Below are 18,561 nucleotides of genomic sequence, written 5' to 3' on the forward strand. Positions count from 1 at the left end.
CTTCCGTATTTCACATGCATCATAGGAAGTAGGCGACTTCGCTAGAAATGCTCCTGTTGCTACAGGCAAGGTTGTCTGTATGGCGCTGCAGGAATCAAGCTTGGCTGCTTTTCTGCAACCCCTGCCAAAGCCCCTTACCCCTCCTCAGACTCCTTCAGGAGCCGGCTGGCAATCCGAATCAGCATGCAGTACGCAAACTGGGATTTCAATCCAGATTTCGTGAATTTGTTCAGCATCTTGGAAACGGCAAGGCGGTCATTCTTCCGAAGGTGGTAGAGTAGCCCTAAAGCATGGTACTGGCACACCAGAGGGAAGAGGGTGGGAAAGCAAATAAGTCCACTGTTATCGCTGTGCTACAGACGAGGTTTGGTTGCACTTTCTCAAGCTAAGTTGAGAGCCATCTGTGGTGTCGTGGTTAGAGGGTTGGCCTGGGACTCAGGAGATCCGGGTTCTAGTCCCTGCTCAGCCATGAAGCTCACTGGGTGACTTTGGGCCAGTCATGGACTCTCAGTCTAACCACCTCACAGGGTTGTTGTGAGGCTAAAATGGAGAGGAGGATCATGTTAGCTGCCTTGGGTAAGAGGAAAAAGGCGGGATGCAAACGTATTAATTAATAACTTGCTCACAGATACTTAGGTTAACAGGCCATTGGTAAAAAAAAACTCGGCTTCCATCTCCAATTGAGCCATGATGGTTTCCCAAAATATCCAACAGCTGCAATACAACAGGTGTCCTGATGTCTGACCTCATTGAACCCCCTCAGTTATCAAGGTCTCCCAGAGAGTAGCTAAGAACCAGTGGGCCGGAATGCTCCTGTTCCCCGTTTGCGGCACGCTGCGGTCTGCAATAAGGTGCATTAAGGAGGAGCGGGGCACACACGGAGAGGACTTGGACAAAGAAGTGGTCCAGCTGTCCCCTGGTCCCTCAACGCCGCAGGACCCTCAGGCAAAAGCAAGGGCAGCTGCTCAGCCTCCACCAGTCTGCCCAGTGGCAGGAAGATCAAAGCAAAGGAGGAAAGGTGCAGAGCTACTTGAGCCTGCAAGGGAGGCAGGCAAAGGGAGAGAGGGCCCTTGCTCAGGTCAGCAAGTGCAGAGCCACATAATCCACACATTTGCTTTGTTCCTGGGCTGAGGAGGTGGAGGCAGCTCAAGACCAGGGAAGGGCTGACTGGCACCTTGCCGGCACGTGCCTCCTTAGGGAGACCCGCCTTGCATTCTTTCGGACCGTTGGTCTATGGCAGGGCTGTTGAACCTCAGACTTGCAGGCAAAACCTGGCATGCCTGGGTGCCAATCCAGCCCTCCAGGGTTCCGCAGGTGGCCCCACTCCCTTTCCCCAATCACCAATAGTTTGGTGGTCTCCCAGCTTTTGTGAACTGGGACGCACCCACACCATCCTTGGTTATGCACCTGCACCATGACGTTGTCACTAGAAGCAGCTTCCTGGGCTTCATTGATCCACCGTTTGACCACATCATAGTTGATCTTCATCATGTGCTGGAAATAATTGTCCAGAATCAATAACAGGAACAGAGGAAGCTTCCTTATACCGAGTCAGGCCCCTGGTCCATCTAGCCCAGTACTGTCAATGCTGATTGGTGGCGGCGGTGGCAGCTCTCCGGGGTTTCAGGCAGGAATATTTCCATCCCTACCCAGAGATGCTGGGAATTGAATTGGGGGCCTTCTGCATGCAAAGTCTGGGCTCTACCACTGAGCTACGGCCCCTTCTCTAAACATTGGCTGAGGCCCTGGCTAAACCGCCCTTGGCTAGTGCACAGGCTCGGTGGTGGAAACCAAGGAGTACGCTACCATGGCTGAAGAGACCAGAAGGACAACACAGGTGACCATGCCTCAGGAAGAACCCATACAGAACTGGTCACAGATGGACCCTTGGTCTGATCCAGCATGGCTTTTCTTATGTCGCCATCCCAAAAGCAGGGGGTGCGCCCACAGGTAGCATCCAAACTGGCAGCTGTGCGTGCATGTTTTGCTGCTAGTAATTATGCACAGTGGTGGGGAAGTCCAGGCCTGGCGCCAAGGTTAGGCATGGCTGGGCACCTGTCACAGGCACACAGCCCAAGGGGGGCCCGCGGGCAAGAGCCCCCTGCAGTTGCTCCACCACTGCAACCTGCTTGTTCACGTGCCTCTTGCTCTGGCCTAGACAGTGGGGGGGGGGGAGAAGGAGGAGCAGGAGACGCCGCGGCCTCCTGACTGTCCGCCTGCCAAGCAAGCAAGCGGGAGCCATGATTGGAAAGAAGAGGAGGAGGAGAGGGAGCCTCTGGTAACAATGGTTTTAATGCTTTTATGTTGTTTTACTGTGTGCTTTTTGGTTTTAATTTTTGTGAACCACCCAGAGAGCTTTGGCTATTGGGCGGTATAGAAATAAATAAATAAAATGGCAGAGAGAAGGCAGGCTCAGTTGGGGGGGGGCACTGAAGGTGCCTTGCCCAAGGGCCCTCCAAAACCCAGAGCTGGCCCTGGGGATGCCTACACCACATCCCAAAATGTACCAGTTTTCTCTAGTTAGCGACGGGTACATCCCATCTTCCATTTTTTCCCCTCCCACAAAAGAAACTTGGACTATGTGCAAGAAGTGCAAGTCTTCCGGGAACTGGTCTCAGCAACTGTTCAGGCCTTCCGTCTCCATTAGCAGAGCCTCCTTCTTTGTTATGCCGAATTTGCGCTGGGACATGCTTTACTATTTTCCCTCGGCACAAACTCAAACAGTTCCTTCACAATCTCAACCTCCAGTTCCTTCAAAATTCCAGCTCAAAATGTTGTGAGTCTGTTCCCCACCCCAACCCCCAAAACTGAAAATGCATTTATTGTTGGGAGGGGGAGTTGCATGGGCGCAATTGCACAAATGCAGCATCATCTTAAGTGGGGGGGGGCGATTAAACTTCCCAGTCTACCATTGCAGGAGAAGGGAATGCATATGAGCACATGGAAACGAATACAGGGGCACAAAGCAAAATAGGAAGAGTGGCTTGAACACACCCAGCGTTCTCCTCTAGCTTTTCAATGTCTGGCCAGCAGGTGGAGCCTTGGCAGGGACGATATATCAGTACTGGAGGTGGGGAGGGAATCACTCGAATTTTCTGCTCCGCTGAGAGCCAAAGCTTTCACCTGTCTAGGGGAACAATGGAAAGGGTAGGGATATGGATGGAGGAGCAGAAATGAGGGAATGTCAAGGGCCCCTGAGCCGCAGGGATTCAGGTGCACTGCCTAATCAGCATCCATTTCCTTTCAGGGTTTGCTTCTCTTGCATTTGCGAAGCCCGAGCACAGAGGGGAGTTTGTACTACAGCTGGAACGGGGGGGGGGAATCCTTAATAGGCATTAACAGTGTCTGTGACTCCAACAAAACACTAACTTGTGGGACTGGACTACGTGAAGGGCTAGAAAAAGCATGAGAATGTGGCCACACTGACTGGATGACAGGAAAAGATACAGACAGAGAAGCAGTTGCCAAGGAATCAACAAGGTGGAGCTGTTCAGGGTCACACGCACATCCTCCACCCAGAATTAATCCAGCCAGGTGACAGCCGCGATACTTCTTCACTTACTAAGGAAGACACCAGCGCTGAACTGGATACACTGGCAACTTTATCCACAATGGCTTGTTTCATGTACCTCTCAATGGCTTGCAGCATTGTTCCCTAGAAACCAGGGAGAAAACAACAGCGATGGTTCTCCGGACAGCACATTTGCCGGAAATACAAAAACACGGAATTACATCATCTCAGGATTGTTTGTGTTCTGCAAGTTCAGACAGAACCTGATTATCTTAACACTGATTCCTAAGGGGCTCACATTCCCTTTTAAAAATAAAAGCTTCTAGTCCTCACACTTATGGAAATAACCACACAAATAGTGCTTGCAAACAGCTCTGGCATTCAGTGGGTCCAGATTTGGGGTCCTGCCTTGCTTCTTTCCATCACCGTCATGCAGCCCCTTTAATCATCTCCAGTCATTCTTCCCCAAACACCACAGACCTTTTCCTATCATTTATTTTATTTTAAATGTGTGTTCTTTTAAATTAGGCAAGATTTTTAAAAAAGTTTTACACTTTAATTTTACTAACACTGGAGAACTACATTTGGATGGAAGTACAGAACTGGGAGATTGGGGCAGACAACCTATTAGCAAGCCATTCACACAATCGTTTAAGCTCTAAAGCTCTCTCCTGCCAGCTACAGTCTGAAGAGGTGATCACTGGGGGAGCCCAACAGCCAAGGAAAGGTCAAACAGCCAGACCCCCATAGGATAACTCTTAACCTATGCTTACAGTGACCATTTCCTTAAGGCCATGGACAGAATGACCCAGAAGGTAGGGGAAAGGGAAAAGAGAGAAATATTCCTGGATGACACATGAGAAAAAGCATGTCTGGGGTCAAAACTGGAATTTCATGACCAGCTCTTTGGGCAAACTGTTCCAAGTGCAGCTTTTCTTTTTGGCGGTCCCTTTCACAATGGGAAGATTCTGTACTTACATCTGTGATCCTACAGAGTGCTCTAATGGCCGGGCCTCGGTACACGTCTTCTTTCCCCGTCATATCTTTGGTCAAGCTAGAACAGTGAAGGCAGGGGTCTGTTTAACATAGAGGTCTTTGTGGAAAACAGGCAGAATTGATCTCAGCCACCCATGCTTCAATTACCTCCACACTAGATTCCTGTAATGCCCTCAACATGGGACTGCCTTCAAAGATGGCCGGAAGCACCAATTGCCCCAAACGTGGCAGCCAGACCTTTTTCTGGCGCTTGCAGATCAGAGCACAGAACTCCAATCTTACGCCAGCCCCACTGGCTCCCTTCTGCTTCCAGGCTCAATTCAAAGTGTTGCTTCTGGCCTTTAAAGTTCTTAAGGGTGGTGTGCTCCTGAGTAGGCCTACCTGGGAAATAAGATCGCCACCAGAGGCTTTACTCTTGGTGCCATCTCAGCAGACTCCGCGTATCAGCACAAGACACAAGCCTATCTCTGCGGGCGTGGTGCTCTCCCGAGTGACATTTGTCAGGCTTCCTTCTTTGGGTCACTTTCATCAGAAATTAAAGGCACTTCTATTTCAAGGGGCTTTTAATGTGGAATACCTGCTTTTATTGTTGCTGGTTTTAATGTACAAGGTATTTTATCCTTGTTGCTGTTAGGTTTTTGTTTTGTTTTTATGTGCTGGGCTGGCCATAGGATAGGTTGGTTCCTGGGAATCAACCTTGGAGCCTGCGCTCCAAGGTTGGTTCCCCGAGACCGGCACTGGTTAGGCCTCAATAGAGTCCTGTGTCTAGTTCTGGGCACATTTTAAGAAGGATGCAGACAAACTGGAGAGGGTTCAGAGGAGGGCAACGAAGATGATCAGGGGACTGGGAACAAAGCCCTATGAAGAGAGACTGAAAGAACTGGGCATGTTTAGCCTTGAGAAGAGAAGACTGAGGGGAGATAGGATAGTGCTCTTAAAGTACTTGGATGGTTGTCACAGAGAGGAAAGCCAGGATCTCTTCTCCATCATCCCAGAGTGCAGGACACGGAAGAATGGAAGTGACAGGAAGCCAGATTCCGGCTGAACATCAGGCAAACCTTCCTGACTGTAAGAGCAATACGACAATGGAACCAATGACCTAGGGAGGGGGTGGGCTCTGCCACACCGGAGGCGTTCAAGACGAGGCTGGACAGCCATCTGTCAGGGATGCTCCGACAGGGATTCCTGCATTGAGCAGGGGGTTGGGCTCGATGGCCTTGTAGGCCCCTTCCAACCCTACTATTCTATGATTCTATGACTTCCACCTGCTCCCGAACTGCCTCATAGGGAGTGCGGAACGGCCCTGGACTCAGAAGAGGAACACAGAGAGGCAAAAACAGGGCGTTCCTGGGGGCGTGTCGTGCAGGGAAGTTGGAAATGCTGGTACAACACGTCCTACGTGTTGTCCGGCTGCCGCTTCCCGCGCTCCGAGGTCCCATGGCTGGACAGCTGAAATCGGCTGTCCAGCCGTAAATGCAGGGTGGCTGAAGCGTAGAAGGGATGATCTCCGCATTTCTCCTGCCCTGCATTGGAAAGGTGGTCTCCTCTGAGTTGGGAGGCAGCTGCCTATCCTGATAGGATTGTGCCCTCCAAAAGTAAAAAGAGCTGTGCAGGATCGGCCAGCTAGTCCAGCATTCAGTGCACATGGTGGCAAACCTGCTGCCTGTGGGAAGGACGCAAGCAGGACACAAGTGCAACAGTGCCCTCCTGCCCATGTTCCCCAGGAACTCGTGTACATAGCTTACTGCCTCTGGTACTGGAGCTAGCACAGAGTTCCATAAGGGTCCCTTAAGGAGGAAAAAAGGCGGGATATAAATGTAATAAATGGAAATAAATAAATAAATAGCCTTCTCCTCCTCCCAGTGAAGGCTGGTGGTCCCAATTTTGGTGGGGCTGTATATCCATTCTGGAATTCAGTCAGAACCAGCCAGAACTCTAAAGAACTCTATCCCCAAACTGAGTTCAGCATCTTTGATAGCTCATTTAGAGTTCTGGCTGGTTCTGACTAAAACCCAGAATGAAATCACTGCCCCACTGAAATCACAGCCACCAGCCTCTGCTGCCTCCTCCATGATTTTGTCTAACCCTTTTAAAGTCACCCAAATTAGTGACCATCACGACATCTTGTGGAAGTGAATTGCATAGTTTAACTCTGCGCTACGTGAAGAAGCCCTCCCTTCTATCAGTCCTGAATCTCCCTCCAATCCACTTCATCATGGATTTTGAAAAGAACATTGAAAACATTGGACTTTGAAAAGAACATTGCTAATGGTGATATGCGAAAGACATGTAAACTCATCAGAAAAAGCGTCACCATTTTCACTGAGGGTTACGGCCACCTACAGTTTTAGGTGTACACCTCAGATCATAGAATCATAGAATAGTAGGGTTGGAAGGGGCCTACAAGGCCATCGAGTCCAGCCCCCTGCTCAATGCAGGAATCCAAGTCAAAGCATCCCTGACAAGTGGCTGTCCAGCTTCATCTTGAAGGCCTCCAGTGTGGAACAGCCCACTACCTCCCTAGGTCATTGGTTCCATGGTCATATTGCTCTAATAGTCAGGAAGTTTTCCCTGATGTTCAGCCGGAATCTGGCTTCCTGTCAGTTGAGCCCATGATTCTGTGTCCTGCACTCTGGGATGATCGAGAAGAGATCCTGGCCTTCCTCTCTGTGATAACCTTTCAAGTACTTGAAGAGCGCTATCCTATCCCAGCTCAGTCTTCTCTTCTCAAGGCTAAACATGCCCAGTTCTTTCAGTCTCTCCTCATAGGGCTTTGTTTTGCTTTAGGTGCATGCTTTAAAAATGTAAAGCGTACATTTGACAAAGACGCAGTTGCAAATATGTATTAGTCGACTCCTCAGGGAGCAAGCACATGTTTGCCTTTGTGTCATGTGTGAAACATCCCTTAGATGACAGAAAAGACTTCATAACATATCAAAACAACAGCACAGGAGGAACAGGAAGGTTGAATAGCTCAACCCTACAACTGAAGCCAGGTCCTCCATACCCAACTGAATGACAGAAGAAAGACTTGGGAGTCACCAGTCACTGAGAGAAAACACCGGTACCTGCTGGTGACGATGATAACATCCTCTGAAATGTTGGCCATCTCTTTGATAGTGAGGTAACACATTCTCCTTAAGGTTTGCTGTAGAAAGAACAAGGTTAAGTTAAAATGCTTCACAAAGTCAACCGTGGAAACACTAATTATTATTAAAGGTATGTGAGCGAGAGGACAAAGTCTGCTCTCTGTTCTGGAGTGATATTCAGGAGTGATATTCAAACGCTCAGAATGCTTCGGCTATTGGGCGGTATAGAAATGAAATGAAATAAATAAATATTCAAGGACAGCTTTGCGTTACATTTCTCAAGATGGGAGGTGGACCTTTCTAAGGGGGAAGGGCTATGATAAAAACCACGCGCATCCTGCCTTTCTGTTCCTAAAACAGGTGGCTAACAACCATGTTTAAAACATCCAATAAAAACACATGTGAAAAGACGACGCCCTGGCTGAATCCAATGTTAGACCAACTTCGCCTCCCCCATCTGGTGCCCTCCAGATGTTGGGGGGTTATGCGAGTTGAAGCCCCAACACATGTGGAAGACATCCAATTGGGGAAGGCTAGTCTAACTTAAGTCCCACCCATTTCAGTGGGTCTACTCTAAGTAGGATTAACACTGGATACAACCCAACAGTTGTAATATTAGGTTTCCAGCAGGGATGTAGACACATCCAAGCTAACTCATGGATTGCCCAGGCCAAACGCATAGCTGAACAGTAGTGTTCTGCCTGTATTCTAAAGGCAGAGAAAGAGAGAGAGAGAGAAAAGACATCAGCTGGGTCTCCTGGGGCAAAGAGATCCAGAGCCAGGTATCAGAACCAAGACAGCATTATTTCACATTCCCACTTGGCTAACCTTGGATGGTGGTGGAATGAAAAGCAGGGCCTCCACCGAAGACCTAAACCAGCCTTCCCGAACCTGGTGCCCTTCCGATGTGTTGGACTACCATTGGCCTTGCTGGCTGGAAGATGCTGAGAGTTGTAGTCCAATACAACTGGGGAGCACCAGGTTGGGGAAGGCTCTGACTGTGCAGGCAGCGCCATGCAGGAGGAGGTGGAACTTCAAGCTCCTCCCATCAGTCCTCCCAATTTGCACACGTCTTGACCAGCTCATAAGCAGCAGTGCCAACCCACTCACCCACCTCCTCCCCGTCAGCCCCATGCGAATAACCAGACAGGCCCGTCTCCCCTCCCTGCCTGTTGTGTTGGCCCCATTCTACTAGCGCTGCTCTTTCAGGCTTCACTGAAATGGACACCTGCAGGGGCCCTTAAAGGTAGGGATGGTGGAGAATTCTGCCACGGATTTCAGTGAGGCCGAATGCGCTGGCATTCGGCCCCCCGAAATCCGTGGCAGAACAGCCTGCTACCCCCCTGCCCCCCCCGCGGATCCCCCCTGGGACGAGACTTACCTGGGGCGGACGTTCTGGACGGCGGCGGCTCCAGCGGCGGCTTCGGCTGGTCTTCCGACCGGTTGCCGCCGCCGCCATTTGCAGTCTGGTCTTTTGTTGTTGTTGTTGTTTTTTACCCAGACGTGATAGGCTATGTAAAGACTTACGTAGCCTATCATGTCTGGGTAAAAAAACAAAAACAAAAAAGTGTACGCAAATGGCGGCTATGGCGGCCACCATTTGCTTTCCTTATTTTTCGCCGTTTTAGTCTACGTAAATATTTACGTAGACTAAAACGGCGAAAAATAAGGAAAACAAATGGCGGCCACCGTAGCTGCTGCCATTTGCGTACGCCTTTTTTTTTACTTTGCCGTGATAGGCTACGTAAATATTTACGTAGCCTATCATGGTTACATACAGGGACCCAATGGCGGCGGCTACAGCAGCCGCCATTTGCGTCCCTGCTGCCCAGCGGCCGGATGTCCGGCTGCTGGCGGAGCCGGCCGGTGGCTCCGCGGAATCCCCGCGGAGCGGAGCCGGCCGGGCAGGACTCCGGGGGGAAGGACGGAACGCCTCCCCCACCGTCGAGGATTCCGGGGGGAGGGACGGAGCGCCCCCCCCCACAACGAAGTAGATCCGTGAAACGTTAAGTAGGGATGTCAGAGAATTCCGCCACGGATCTCGGTGAGGCCGAATGCCAGTGCATTCAGCCCCCCGAAATCCGTGGTGGAACGGCCTGCCACCCCCCCCGCCCCCTGCGGATCCCCCCCGGGACAAGACTTACCTGGGGCGGATGTCCCGGACAGCAGTGGCTCCAGCAGCGGCTGGTCTTCCGAAGAGCCGCCACCGCCATTTGCAGTCTGTTTTTTTCCCCCCCATTCGTGATAGGCTACATAAGTCTTTACGTAGCCTATCACAGCTGAATACAGGGACGCCCCAGGTAAACCGCCATTTGCGTCCCTGCTAGCCAGCCAGCGGCTCCACAGAATCCCCGCGGAGTGGAGCCGGCCGGCCAGGATTCCGGGGGGAGGGACGGAACGCCTCCCCCCCTCCCCCAGCGGAACCCGGCGGAGCCAGGTAAGCGGGGTTTCGTACACCCCTAACGGTAAGTGACTTTCGTACATCCCTACTTAAAGGACACGGGAAGTCCACCCAGCCTCGCTCCTTTTCTTTTTGGCCGCCTAGTTCTAGACTTGGGACAAAAGAAAGCACTACAAACCAAGCTGTGAGGCTTTGCCAACGCCCTCAGGAAAGCTTAAGCATTTGCTGGTCACCTTCTAGGAAAAGCCTGCATGACATAGGTCGAGGATCCCTGTGCTGGCTGGAGTGGTTATGACCCATCTCTTTTATCGGATATGACAGTGAGAATTTAATTCTGCAGAAAAGGAGCACAGCGTTCTCGAGGAAAAGAAAAACGGAAAAGGAACAGACTCCACCCTGCAATCACAGAGGCAGCCTAATCTATAATCTAATATCTTTTATATTTTGCACTTTTAAATTCAAACAGATTTGGTTGTGAAAATCCCACACAGAAAACTTTAAAAAACCAGCACAAGGGCTCTTCATGCAATCAAGAGGCACAGGAAGAGGAAATCGCCTGTCCTGGAGAATTAGCAACTTACGTCATTTGACTGAAATAACCTTGTCATTGCAAAGAAGGCCTCTGTGGCTTCTGTTGTTCCGAAATGTTCACCCTAAAGAGAAGGAGCAATTAAATCACGTCAAATATTAAGCTAACGTGTATTAAAAACCAACAATGTTCAGTAAAGATCGGGTTTTAGCTCCAAAAATCTCTTTCAGCTCTATTCAGGTGGCCCAACTACCTAGAACCTGTCCTGACTGTAGACTGCTGCCACATCACCCATACTCCTGCTCCAAAGGACGGGGAATACCAGCCCATAATACAAACTATCACAGGGATGGATATTTCACTCATCATACACCATGGCTGTTTGCATGACACGACAACCCACCAGTGAGGCTGCAGTGCGTGCAACCACCATTTTGAATAGGCAACTCCCACTCGGGGACTGTCGTGTCTTCAGAACCCAGCATGCGTGGGTTATGCAAGGGTTAGGTTTGCACAACATGACAACCCTGAGGTGGGGCTCCGTATGCAATTTAGCGGCCATAGGCACCGCACCTCGTCGTGAGTTAAACAACCCACGACGAGCTGTGGTGTGTTGTCCAAACCCGGTCATAGTTTCTGCAGCCTGTCTATGGTGCAATTAACTATCCTGTTCTCACAACTCTGCAAGGTGAGATTTTAAGTTGGTCCCAGGGCATCGACTGAAGGCTCATGATGCAGCCAACTTGCTGAAGCTAAGCAAATCTGGGTCTGTTTAGTGCCTGGATGGGAGATTACCTGGGAATCTCATGCCTGTCACCTTGATCTCCATGGAGGAAAGGTGCCATGTAAATATTCCCATTTTACAGAGCAAGAACTGAGGCTGAGAATGTATCACTGAGCAGAAATGTGAATCTTATCCCAGTCCAAATCAAACACCATCCCTTAGCACACTATACCAATCTAAGCTCCTTGGTGACTTACAGAATCTCCCCTCCATCCCCCCCAAGCTCCTTGTCATTCCCAGACTAGGAAGGGATTAAGAACGGAGGCAGACCTGCTTAGGTCAAGACACCAGTGTGCTCTCCATTAGTTTTTCTTCTGTTTTGATTACTTTGGTGGTTTTAATCATCTGCATTTGATTTTATCGACTATTGTTGCTGCTCTAGAAGTCCTTGGGCTGAAGGCTGGGTATGAAATACTTGCAATAAATAAATACATACACATACATGCATAAATGTTGCAGCAAGGAATAAAGCCACTACTTTTCATTCCTATTTTATCTCCTTAAGAATGTACCTGTAGCATTTGTCGATGCTAAACAAGTCAGCACATTCATCAGCCAGACCAGGAGATCACCAATAATAACAGAAAGTACTCGCTGCTTTTAGCATTCCTTGGGTCAGACTAGCTGAGTATTTGATCACATGGGGGGCAGGGAGAGATGAGGCCCAATTTCAATAGCAAAAGGGGTTTGTGGGTGGGGAGAGGATTCTGCACTCCTCACCCACACACCCCTTTTGCTTTTAAAACTGGGCCCCATCCCTGCAGTCCCTCTCTCCAGGCATTTGTCACCGAGCCAGAAGTGACCCCTGCTAAAAGAATCATAGAATAGTAGGGTTGGAAGGGGCCTATAAGACCATTGAGTCCAACCCCCAAGAAAAGGATGTGAGGAAAAGAGCCACGAGAAAGAAAGCTATAGGAGAGAAGGGGAAGGTTCAGTCCTCCCCCACGCCTGACCAGCTCTGGCTTTTAAGATCAGACCCCCTGCCCCACACCACAGTTTCTATGAGACTGGGACAGTTCCACGACACAGAGCTGCCACCATCACTTCTGGATTGGCCTTTACTCATAAGCCAACAGCTGCAACTGAATTGCGTGAAAGCACCTGCATTTACCTGGTTCAGCAAGTAAAGGATCTTGGTAAGTATGTGCAGACATCTTCTTGGATTTATGGGGGTCTCGTTAAAGATACGTGCCTGCATGAAAAAACAGAGATACTGTAGAAAGCAAAGCAGTTAAGACAGCCTTCTCCAACCTGGTGCTCTCCAGAGAAGTTGGACGACAGCTCCCAGCATCCTCCAGCCAGCATGGCCAATGGTCAGGAATGCTGAGAACTGCAGTCCAGAACATCTGAGAGTACCAGGCTGGAGAAGGCTGCCTAACAGAGTCCCCTTTGCTCCCCTCCTCCAACACTATTCTTCTCCTAGAGCTCACCAGCTGCAGCTAACTGAGTCTCCACTCCTCACCCCAAGAAAATATTCATTCCAAATACCTCCCAGTCAACAAGCTCCAGAGACACTTTATTTTTATCTGTCGTATATTTTTTTAAAGAACAAGTTCTTGTAAAGTACTGAAAAGAGATACTTAGATCTCCGACACCCATACAGCGCTCAGAAGACCCTTCCAGCTGATGGCCTCATGGAATACACAAAGCCAAAGCCAGGGTTAGCTACTTCAAGCTGGGTATACATCTACTCTAGGGGTAGGCAAATGGTTGCCTTCCAGATGTTTTGGCCTACAATTCCCATTATCCCTAACCATTGGCTATGCTAGCTAGGGCTGATGGGAGTTGTGGCCCTCCAGAAGCTTTGGCGTACAAGTTGCCCCCCCCCCCCAATCTCTTACCCATCCTATGTACTCATTTATCCCAGTTCTCCAGTCCAAGGTATCATCCTTCTTTGTGGAACCCTGGTCCTTTGGGTGGAGATGTCAGTGGCTGCCCAACACATACAAAGGCAGGCCCAAGGGAAGCAGTCATAGAAAGAGGTGGCAGAGACTTGGTGGGCCTACAGTGCCCATTAGGGAAGAGATTCTTAGATGGCCATCAGCCCTGGTCTACACATCCCAAATTGATTACAAAAAAAGGCTGTTGCCTATGACTAGAAGAAGTGATGTAAAGAAAGATTCAGCCATACCTCCTGGAGAATGGCACTCTTTTCCAAATGCTGGAAGGGGTTGGAGCCACTGCCTGAAAAATAAAATAGTGTTGGCAGACATCCAGACGCTAACAAGGAACAGAACCGAACCCTCCAGCGACACTTCTGCAAACCAGTCGTTTTCAAACTGTGCTCAGAAGAAATGTGGACACTTACCAGGGTTACTCCGTAAGAAGATTAGTGATGGCGGGCGAGCTCACCTGAAAGGCAGCTTGCCCCATCACTAGGGATCTTCTCTGCAATCGCTGGAGGTGTTTCAAGCGGGTTCATTGGTCATGCACAAGAGCGGCAAGGCATCACAGGCCTGCCCAGCACGCCACACTCTAAAACAGCCTTCCCCAACCTGGTGCCCTCCAGGATGGTTGGACTGCAATGCCCATCACTGCAGCTTCCATCATCCCCAGCCAGACCCTCCCAAGCCAAAAAGAGATTAGAACCAGGATGGCCCAACTCACACTGTTCGCTACTATCCATAGTTCACAGCAGAGAACTGGCATATCGACAGCTATTCTGCACAATAGCTAAACAGAGACAGTAACCAGCCCTCCCCAACCGTTGGCCATGCTGGCTGGGGATGATGGGAGTTGCAGTCCAACCCCTCTGGTAAGCACCAAGTTGGGGGAAGGCTGCAGTAAGCCTACGTGGCAGAAGCAAGGACAGCCATCAAGAGCAGGGGAGGGATCTTTTTACTTACTTACTATTTTATTTAATACATGTCTATACCGCCTTTCTACCAAAGCAACCAAGGAGGCATACAATTTTCCCTGCTTTCATGCCCTTCCAGTACACTTCTTGGAAGCATCCCAGTGCCCAAATTTAGGCTGGGCAGACCCTCTGGTCCACCCTGCAGGGCTCTTCTCCGGAGTCTGCTCCCCTTGGGACCTTGCTCTGGCATGAAATGGCAGAGAGGGCTATCAGATTGTATGGATGGATGTCCCTCTGTGAGGGGAAAAATCCGCACAATCAGACGGGTAAAATCCTACTACAGCGTTCCCCATCCTGGATGGGATTTGTAGTCTAACATCTCTGGAGGGCTATGCTGGCTGCAGCTAGCGAGGCTCGTAGCCCAACACAGCATGCTGGAGAAGGGCGACCTAGCACATCAGGGCGAGAGGACCTAGCCCAGCTCGTTCCCTGTGGCGCTACCTTTCTCCTTGCGGGGCGTTCTAAATTTTATTTGTCAACGCAGGGGAGCCTCCCCCCCCCTGTCTATTTATCGGAATGACTAGCATCCCGCTTTGTCTTACAAGTCAAAGCGGCTAACAAAGCACCGAGGCAGGAAAAACAGACAGCAACGGAAGGGCAACAATATACAAGCGACGCCCCCCATCCGCGGTCCGAAATGGTATCGCCCACCCCACCCGCCTGCTTCGGGAGTGGGAGCGGGACCGTGACCGTTTGGGCCCGTCCTGAGAGCGCTCCGCCCAGGACACGCCCAAAGGAGGCGTGGCAATCGGCCGCCCTCAGGGGGCGCTACGGGGCTTCCAACCCTGGCTAGAAACGAGGCTCGGCGGCCGACCCGTCACCCCCGCGGCCCGCCCCGGCCAGGCTCCTACCGGCCTCCTCATCCTTCTTATCGAACTTCTTGATCATGGCGGCGGCGGCGGCGGCCGGCTGGGTTCCGGCCGCTTACCTCAGCCTCCACCGCATCCAGCCCGGGCAGGAAGTCCCGCCCTAGCCGCGTCCTCTTGTCTCTCACGCCATTCGCTCGCGGGGACGCCGCTCAGGGTGGGGCCGCCCCCACTCCGCCTCATCCTCCGACGTCTGCCGCTGCCTGTGAGCAGGCGGAAGAACGCCCTTGTCCTCATTTGCATGCGCGCGCCCCGACGCCTGCTGCGCTGGCCACGCCCCTCCCGCAGCCGACCGAAGCGCGGCGCGGCGCGGGAGCCGCCGGCCGTTTAAAGGGGCAGCGGCCCCGATGGGCGGCGGCGCGGGGTTCTTCCGCCCGCCCAGCCGTCCGGGCCGGCTGGGGATGATGGGGGCTGCAGTCCAACCGACCTGGAGGGCACCCAGTTCGGGGAGGCTGTTACAGCATGCCCGAAGTAGCATTGGCCTATTTGGCCGCTATTCACTTTAGCACCCGAAATTGATCTCCGGCTCTGCTACGATAAGGGGCGTCTCTGCAGCAGCCTTCAGTCCTGAAGGAAACCAACCCTGAGTGCTCCTTGGAAGGACGGATGCTGGAGCTGAAGCTCAAATATTGTGGCCACCTAATGCGAAGACAAAACTCCCTGGAAAAGACCCTGATGCTGGGAAAGATTGAAGGCAAAAGGAGAAGGCAGAGGATGAGATGGCTAGATAGCAACAGCGATGCAATGAATATGGACTTGCGCACGCTCCGGGAGAGGGCGCAGGGCAGGAGGGCCTGGCGTGCTCTGGTCCGTGGGGTCGCGAAGAGTCGCACGCGACTGAACAACAGCTACAGCAGCCCAGCATCCTGCATTTAAAACGGGGCTTTCCGCTTCAGTTTTAAACGCAGGATCGCCGCCGACGCCCTTCGCACGCGCGTCCTTCCCCCGCCCCTGCTCCCCGTATCCGAGTCCTCCATTATCTTTCAGTGATCTCGCTCCTCCTCTTGCCGCTTTAAGTCTTTTCACGGAGGAAACCGAAGCGGAACACACCTGGGTGCTTTGACAGCTCATTATCTGCGATCTATTTAAAAACGGAACAAAGGGCGTTGAGTACAGGATGGTCACGGCCTCGTGGAAAGAGCCTGCAAACTTCCAGGAAGGAGTAATCCCAATCGCAGGATAAAAGCTCCGAGGGATGAAGCCCAAGGACAGGCATGTTTTCCGTTACTTCCCGCTCTTTGCCGGTCAATTTCCAAAGGAGCAGCAAAAACAAAGACTTCTGGGGTGCGTGTTATCATGAAATAAGCTACAACCTTTTCTTTGCAGCCTTGTGTCTACATATACAGAAGGGCCACGCTGAATACGTCTGATGAAGCGGGCTCAAGCCCACAAATGCTTATTGCATAATAACAATTCAGGAGCACAGGAAGCTGCCTCGCACTGAGTCGGACCACAGTAGCCCAGCGTTGTGGAGGGTGGCCGGCAGTGGCTTTTTAAAAGCGGGACTTTTGGGGATTGAACTTGGGGCCTTATGCATGCAAAACATGTGCTGTGCTACTCTGCCATGGCCTAGAGGAGGAGTCCTTAGTCTTTAAGGGCACAATCCTATGCATGTTTAGACAGAGGAAAGGCCCACAACTCCCAGCATTCCCCAGCCAGCTTTGTGCCCTAAGTTGCCGCAAGACTCTTTGCTGCTGCTGCTGGAGGCAAAGCTGAGTAACCACTGGATTTTTTTAAAGGAGAAGCTCCCAGAAGCTCTCCATACAACCTCAGATCTGTTTAGCACCTAGCACTGGTTAGTCTAAGTGCAACTGCATAACTCCTTCAGCACACTATGTTAAGATTGTTACAACCATTGCAAAGTTTAATACCAGGCCAGTTTCTCCCACCATCACACTCAGTGCTTAACATCCGGCCTGATGAAGAGTTTTGGAGAACTTGAAAGCTTGCTCATTTTGAATTATCTCTGCTGCACAATCACTAGGCAAACAGGTCCCATTGAGTTCAATAGGATTTATACCCATATAAACATGCATTGTACTGAAGCCCTAATTTAATGGGCTGATCTGAGTCCTGTGGAATTATTCTTCCTGCCCCACCCTGCCACAATCAGACTTTCCACGGCCCATCAGTACATTTTAAGTTTACAAAGCAAGAGCTGCATCCCCAGGATCTCTGAACTATTAAATCTATCACTGCACATTTGCCGAGGAAACATTTTATGCACAGTTTAAGTGACCCAGCAAAGCAGGAGAACAGTATTGCTACAGTTTCTCAAATCATCTCCAGCACAATGTATCCCACGTTGCAAATGCATCTGTGCTTAATTCTCCAGGGGTAGTATCCAATGTTGGTCCTATGTAGAGTAGACCCATTGAAATGAATGGGACTTTTAGTTGTGACTAACTTAAATCCCATTCATTTCAATGGGCCTACTCTACATAGAACTAACACTGGATGCTACCCCAGCGAACATGCCAAAAATATTCTATTTCTAAATTATGATGAAGAGAATCATGATTTACGCAGCATGCAGTGGGAATAAACATTTTCATCTCTAGAAGTATATCCCCATTGGGGCTGTAGGTAGCTCAGTGGCAGACTACACGTAGAAGGTCCACCGTTCCCAGCATCTCCAGGTATGGCCAGGAAAAGCACCTGCCTGAAATTCTGGAGAGTGCTGGTTGTCAGTGTAGACAAACACTGGGCTGGATGGACCAGGGGCCTAGGATTCTCCCCCACCAGCTCAGCATCATGATTTAGGAACAAAAAAGCAGGAATGCCCTTCAGAAATCTTTCCCCAGGAAATGGTTTATAAAGGGCTATGCAATGCAGAGCCCGCAATGTGTTCCCCTTGGCCCAGAAATGCATAAATTATAGCTCACAAGGACTTTGGTACATCTCCTCTAAATATCCTTAAGGCATTCTTTGAAAGGCATCATGACTCTAGGTCAAGTCCTTTAGGGCATGCACTCTGCCTTAAGTATAACAGATACCCATCCTAGCCCCAAATTGGGCAAGTGTGCAAAATGGGCAAAAATCATTCCATAGGGACAATACAAAAATAATACTGAATGAAACTTTTGGCATTTTTCAAGTGCTCCCTCAGATGCTTGGTGTGGGCAGCACGCCAGGCAGAGTGACATTGTTGTAGCTTTTCACTGGGGTTGTCTCAGCATTACCATAATAAAGTGAGTTTAGCGATTGCCAGTGGAAGAGGAGAAATCAGAAATGGAAGGCATAGGAGCCAGCCAGCAGGGTGTTTGCTTTGTTTTGAGGCAAACTGCTTTTTGAGCAGAAGGCAGAACAATGAGAACTTCCGGGTTTCAGCAACAGCGGCCTTCTAAAGAGCCCCAGGCACTCTTAACTTGCCCTTTCCCCGGCTGGGAGGGGGACATACACAAGCCAGCCAGCTGCCAGATGTGACTCCCTAGGACATGGGGTGCGAGTGTGAAAAATCCAGACCAGGTTCAAGTTCCTTACAACACCTGAGATACTGGCAGTTGGCCTGGAGGCCAGGAGCCGGGC

General features: G+C 50.6%; 1 protein-coding gene across 2 annotated transcripts in view; it reads right to left on the reverse strand.

Annotated features, from left to right (window-relative positions):
• The window catches only part of COPG2 (coat protein complex I subunit gamma 2), a 37,080-nt gene extending 21,938 nt beyond the window's left edge, over nucleotides 1–15,142 (reverse strand). The window contains exons 1-9 of one of the 2 annotated variants that reach the window (XM_084808979.1): nucleotides 15,096–15,142; nucleotides 13,442–13,494; nucleotides 12,422–12,502; nucleotides 10,579–10,650; nucleotides 7,576–7,655; nucleotides 4,490–4,565; nucleotides 3,563–3,655; nucleotides 1,408–1,494; nucleotides 139–296 (exon numbers count right to left, since the gene is read on the reverse strand). In XM_084808979.1, the coding sequence (XP_084665105.1) occupies nucleotides 139–296; nucleotides 1,408–1,494; nucleotides 3,563–3,655; nucleotides 4,490–4,565; nucleotides 7,576–7,655; nucleotides 10,579–10,605 (521 nt within the window). In that variant the 5' untranslated portion in view covers nucleotides 10,606–10,650; nucleotides 12,422–12,502; nucleotides 13,442–13,494; nucleotides 15,096–15,142. Of the gene's footprint in view, nucleotides 1–138; nucleotides 297–1,407; nucleotides 1,495–3,562; nucleotides 3,656–4,489; nucleotides 4,566–7,575; nucleotides 7,656–10,578; nucleotides 10,651–12,421; nucleotides 12,503–13,441; nucleotides 13,495–15,018 lie in introns of both variants that reach the window. The other variant, XM_084808978.1, reaches the window with a different exon arrangement.
• Nucleotides 15,143–18,561: the final 3,419 nt, after the last annotated feature.

The sequence above is a fragment of the Heloderma suspectum genome, chromosome 7, assembly GCF_057233095.1.
Source record: "Heloderma suspectum isolate Gila_16-S chromosome 7, 16-S_ref, whole genome shotgun sequence".
Classification (NCBI taxonomy): domain Eukaryota; kingdom Metazoa; phylum Chordata; class Lepidosauria; order Squamata; family Helodermatidae; genus Heloderma; species Heloderma suspectum.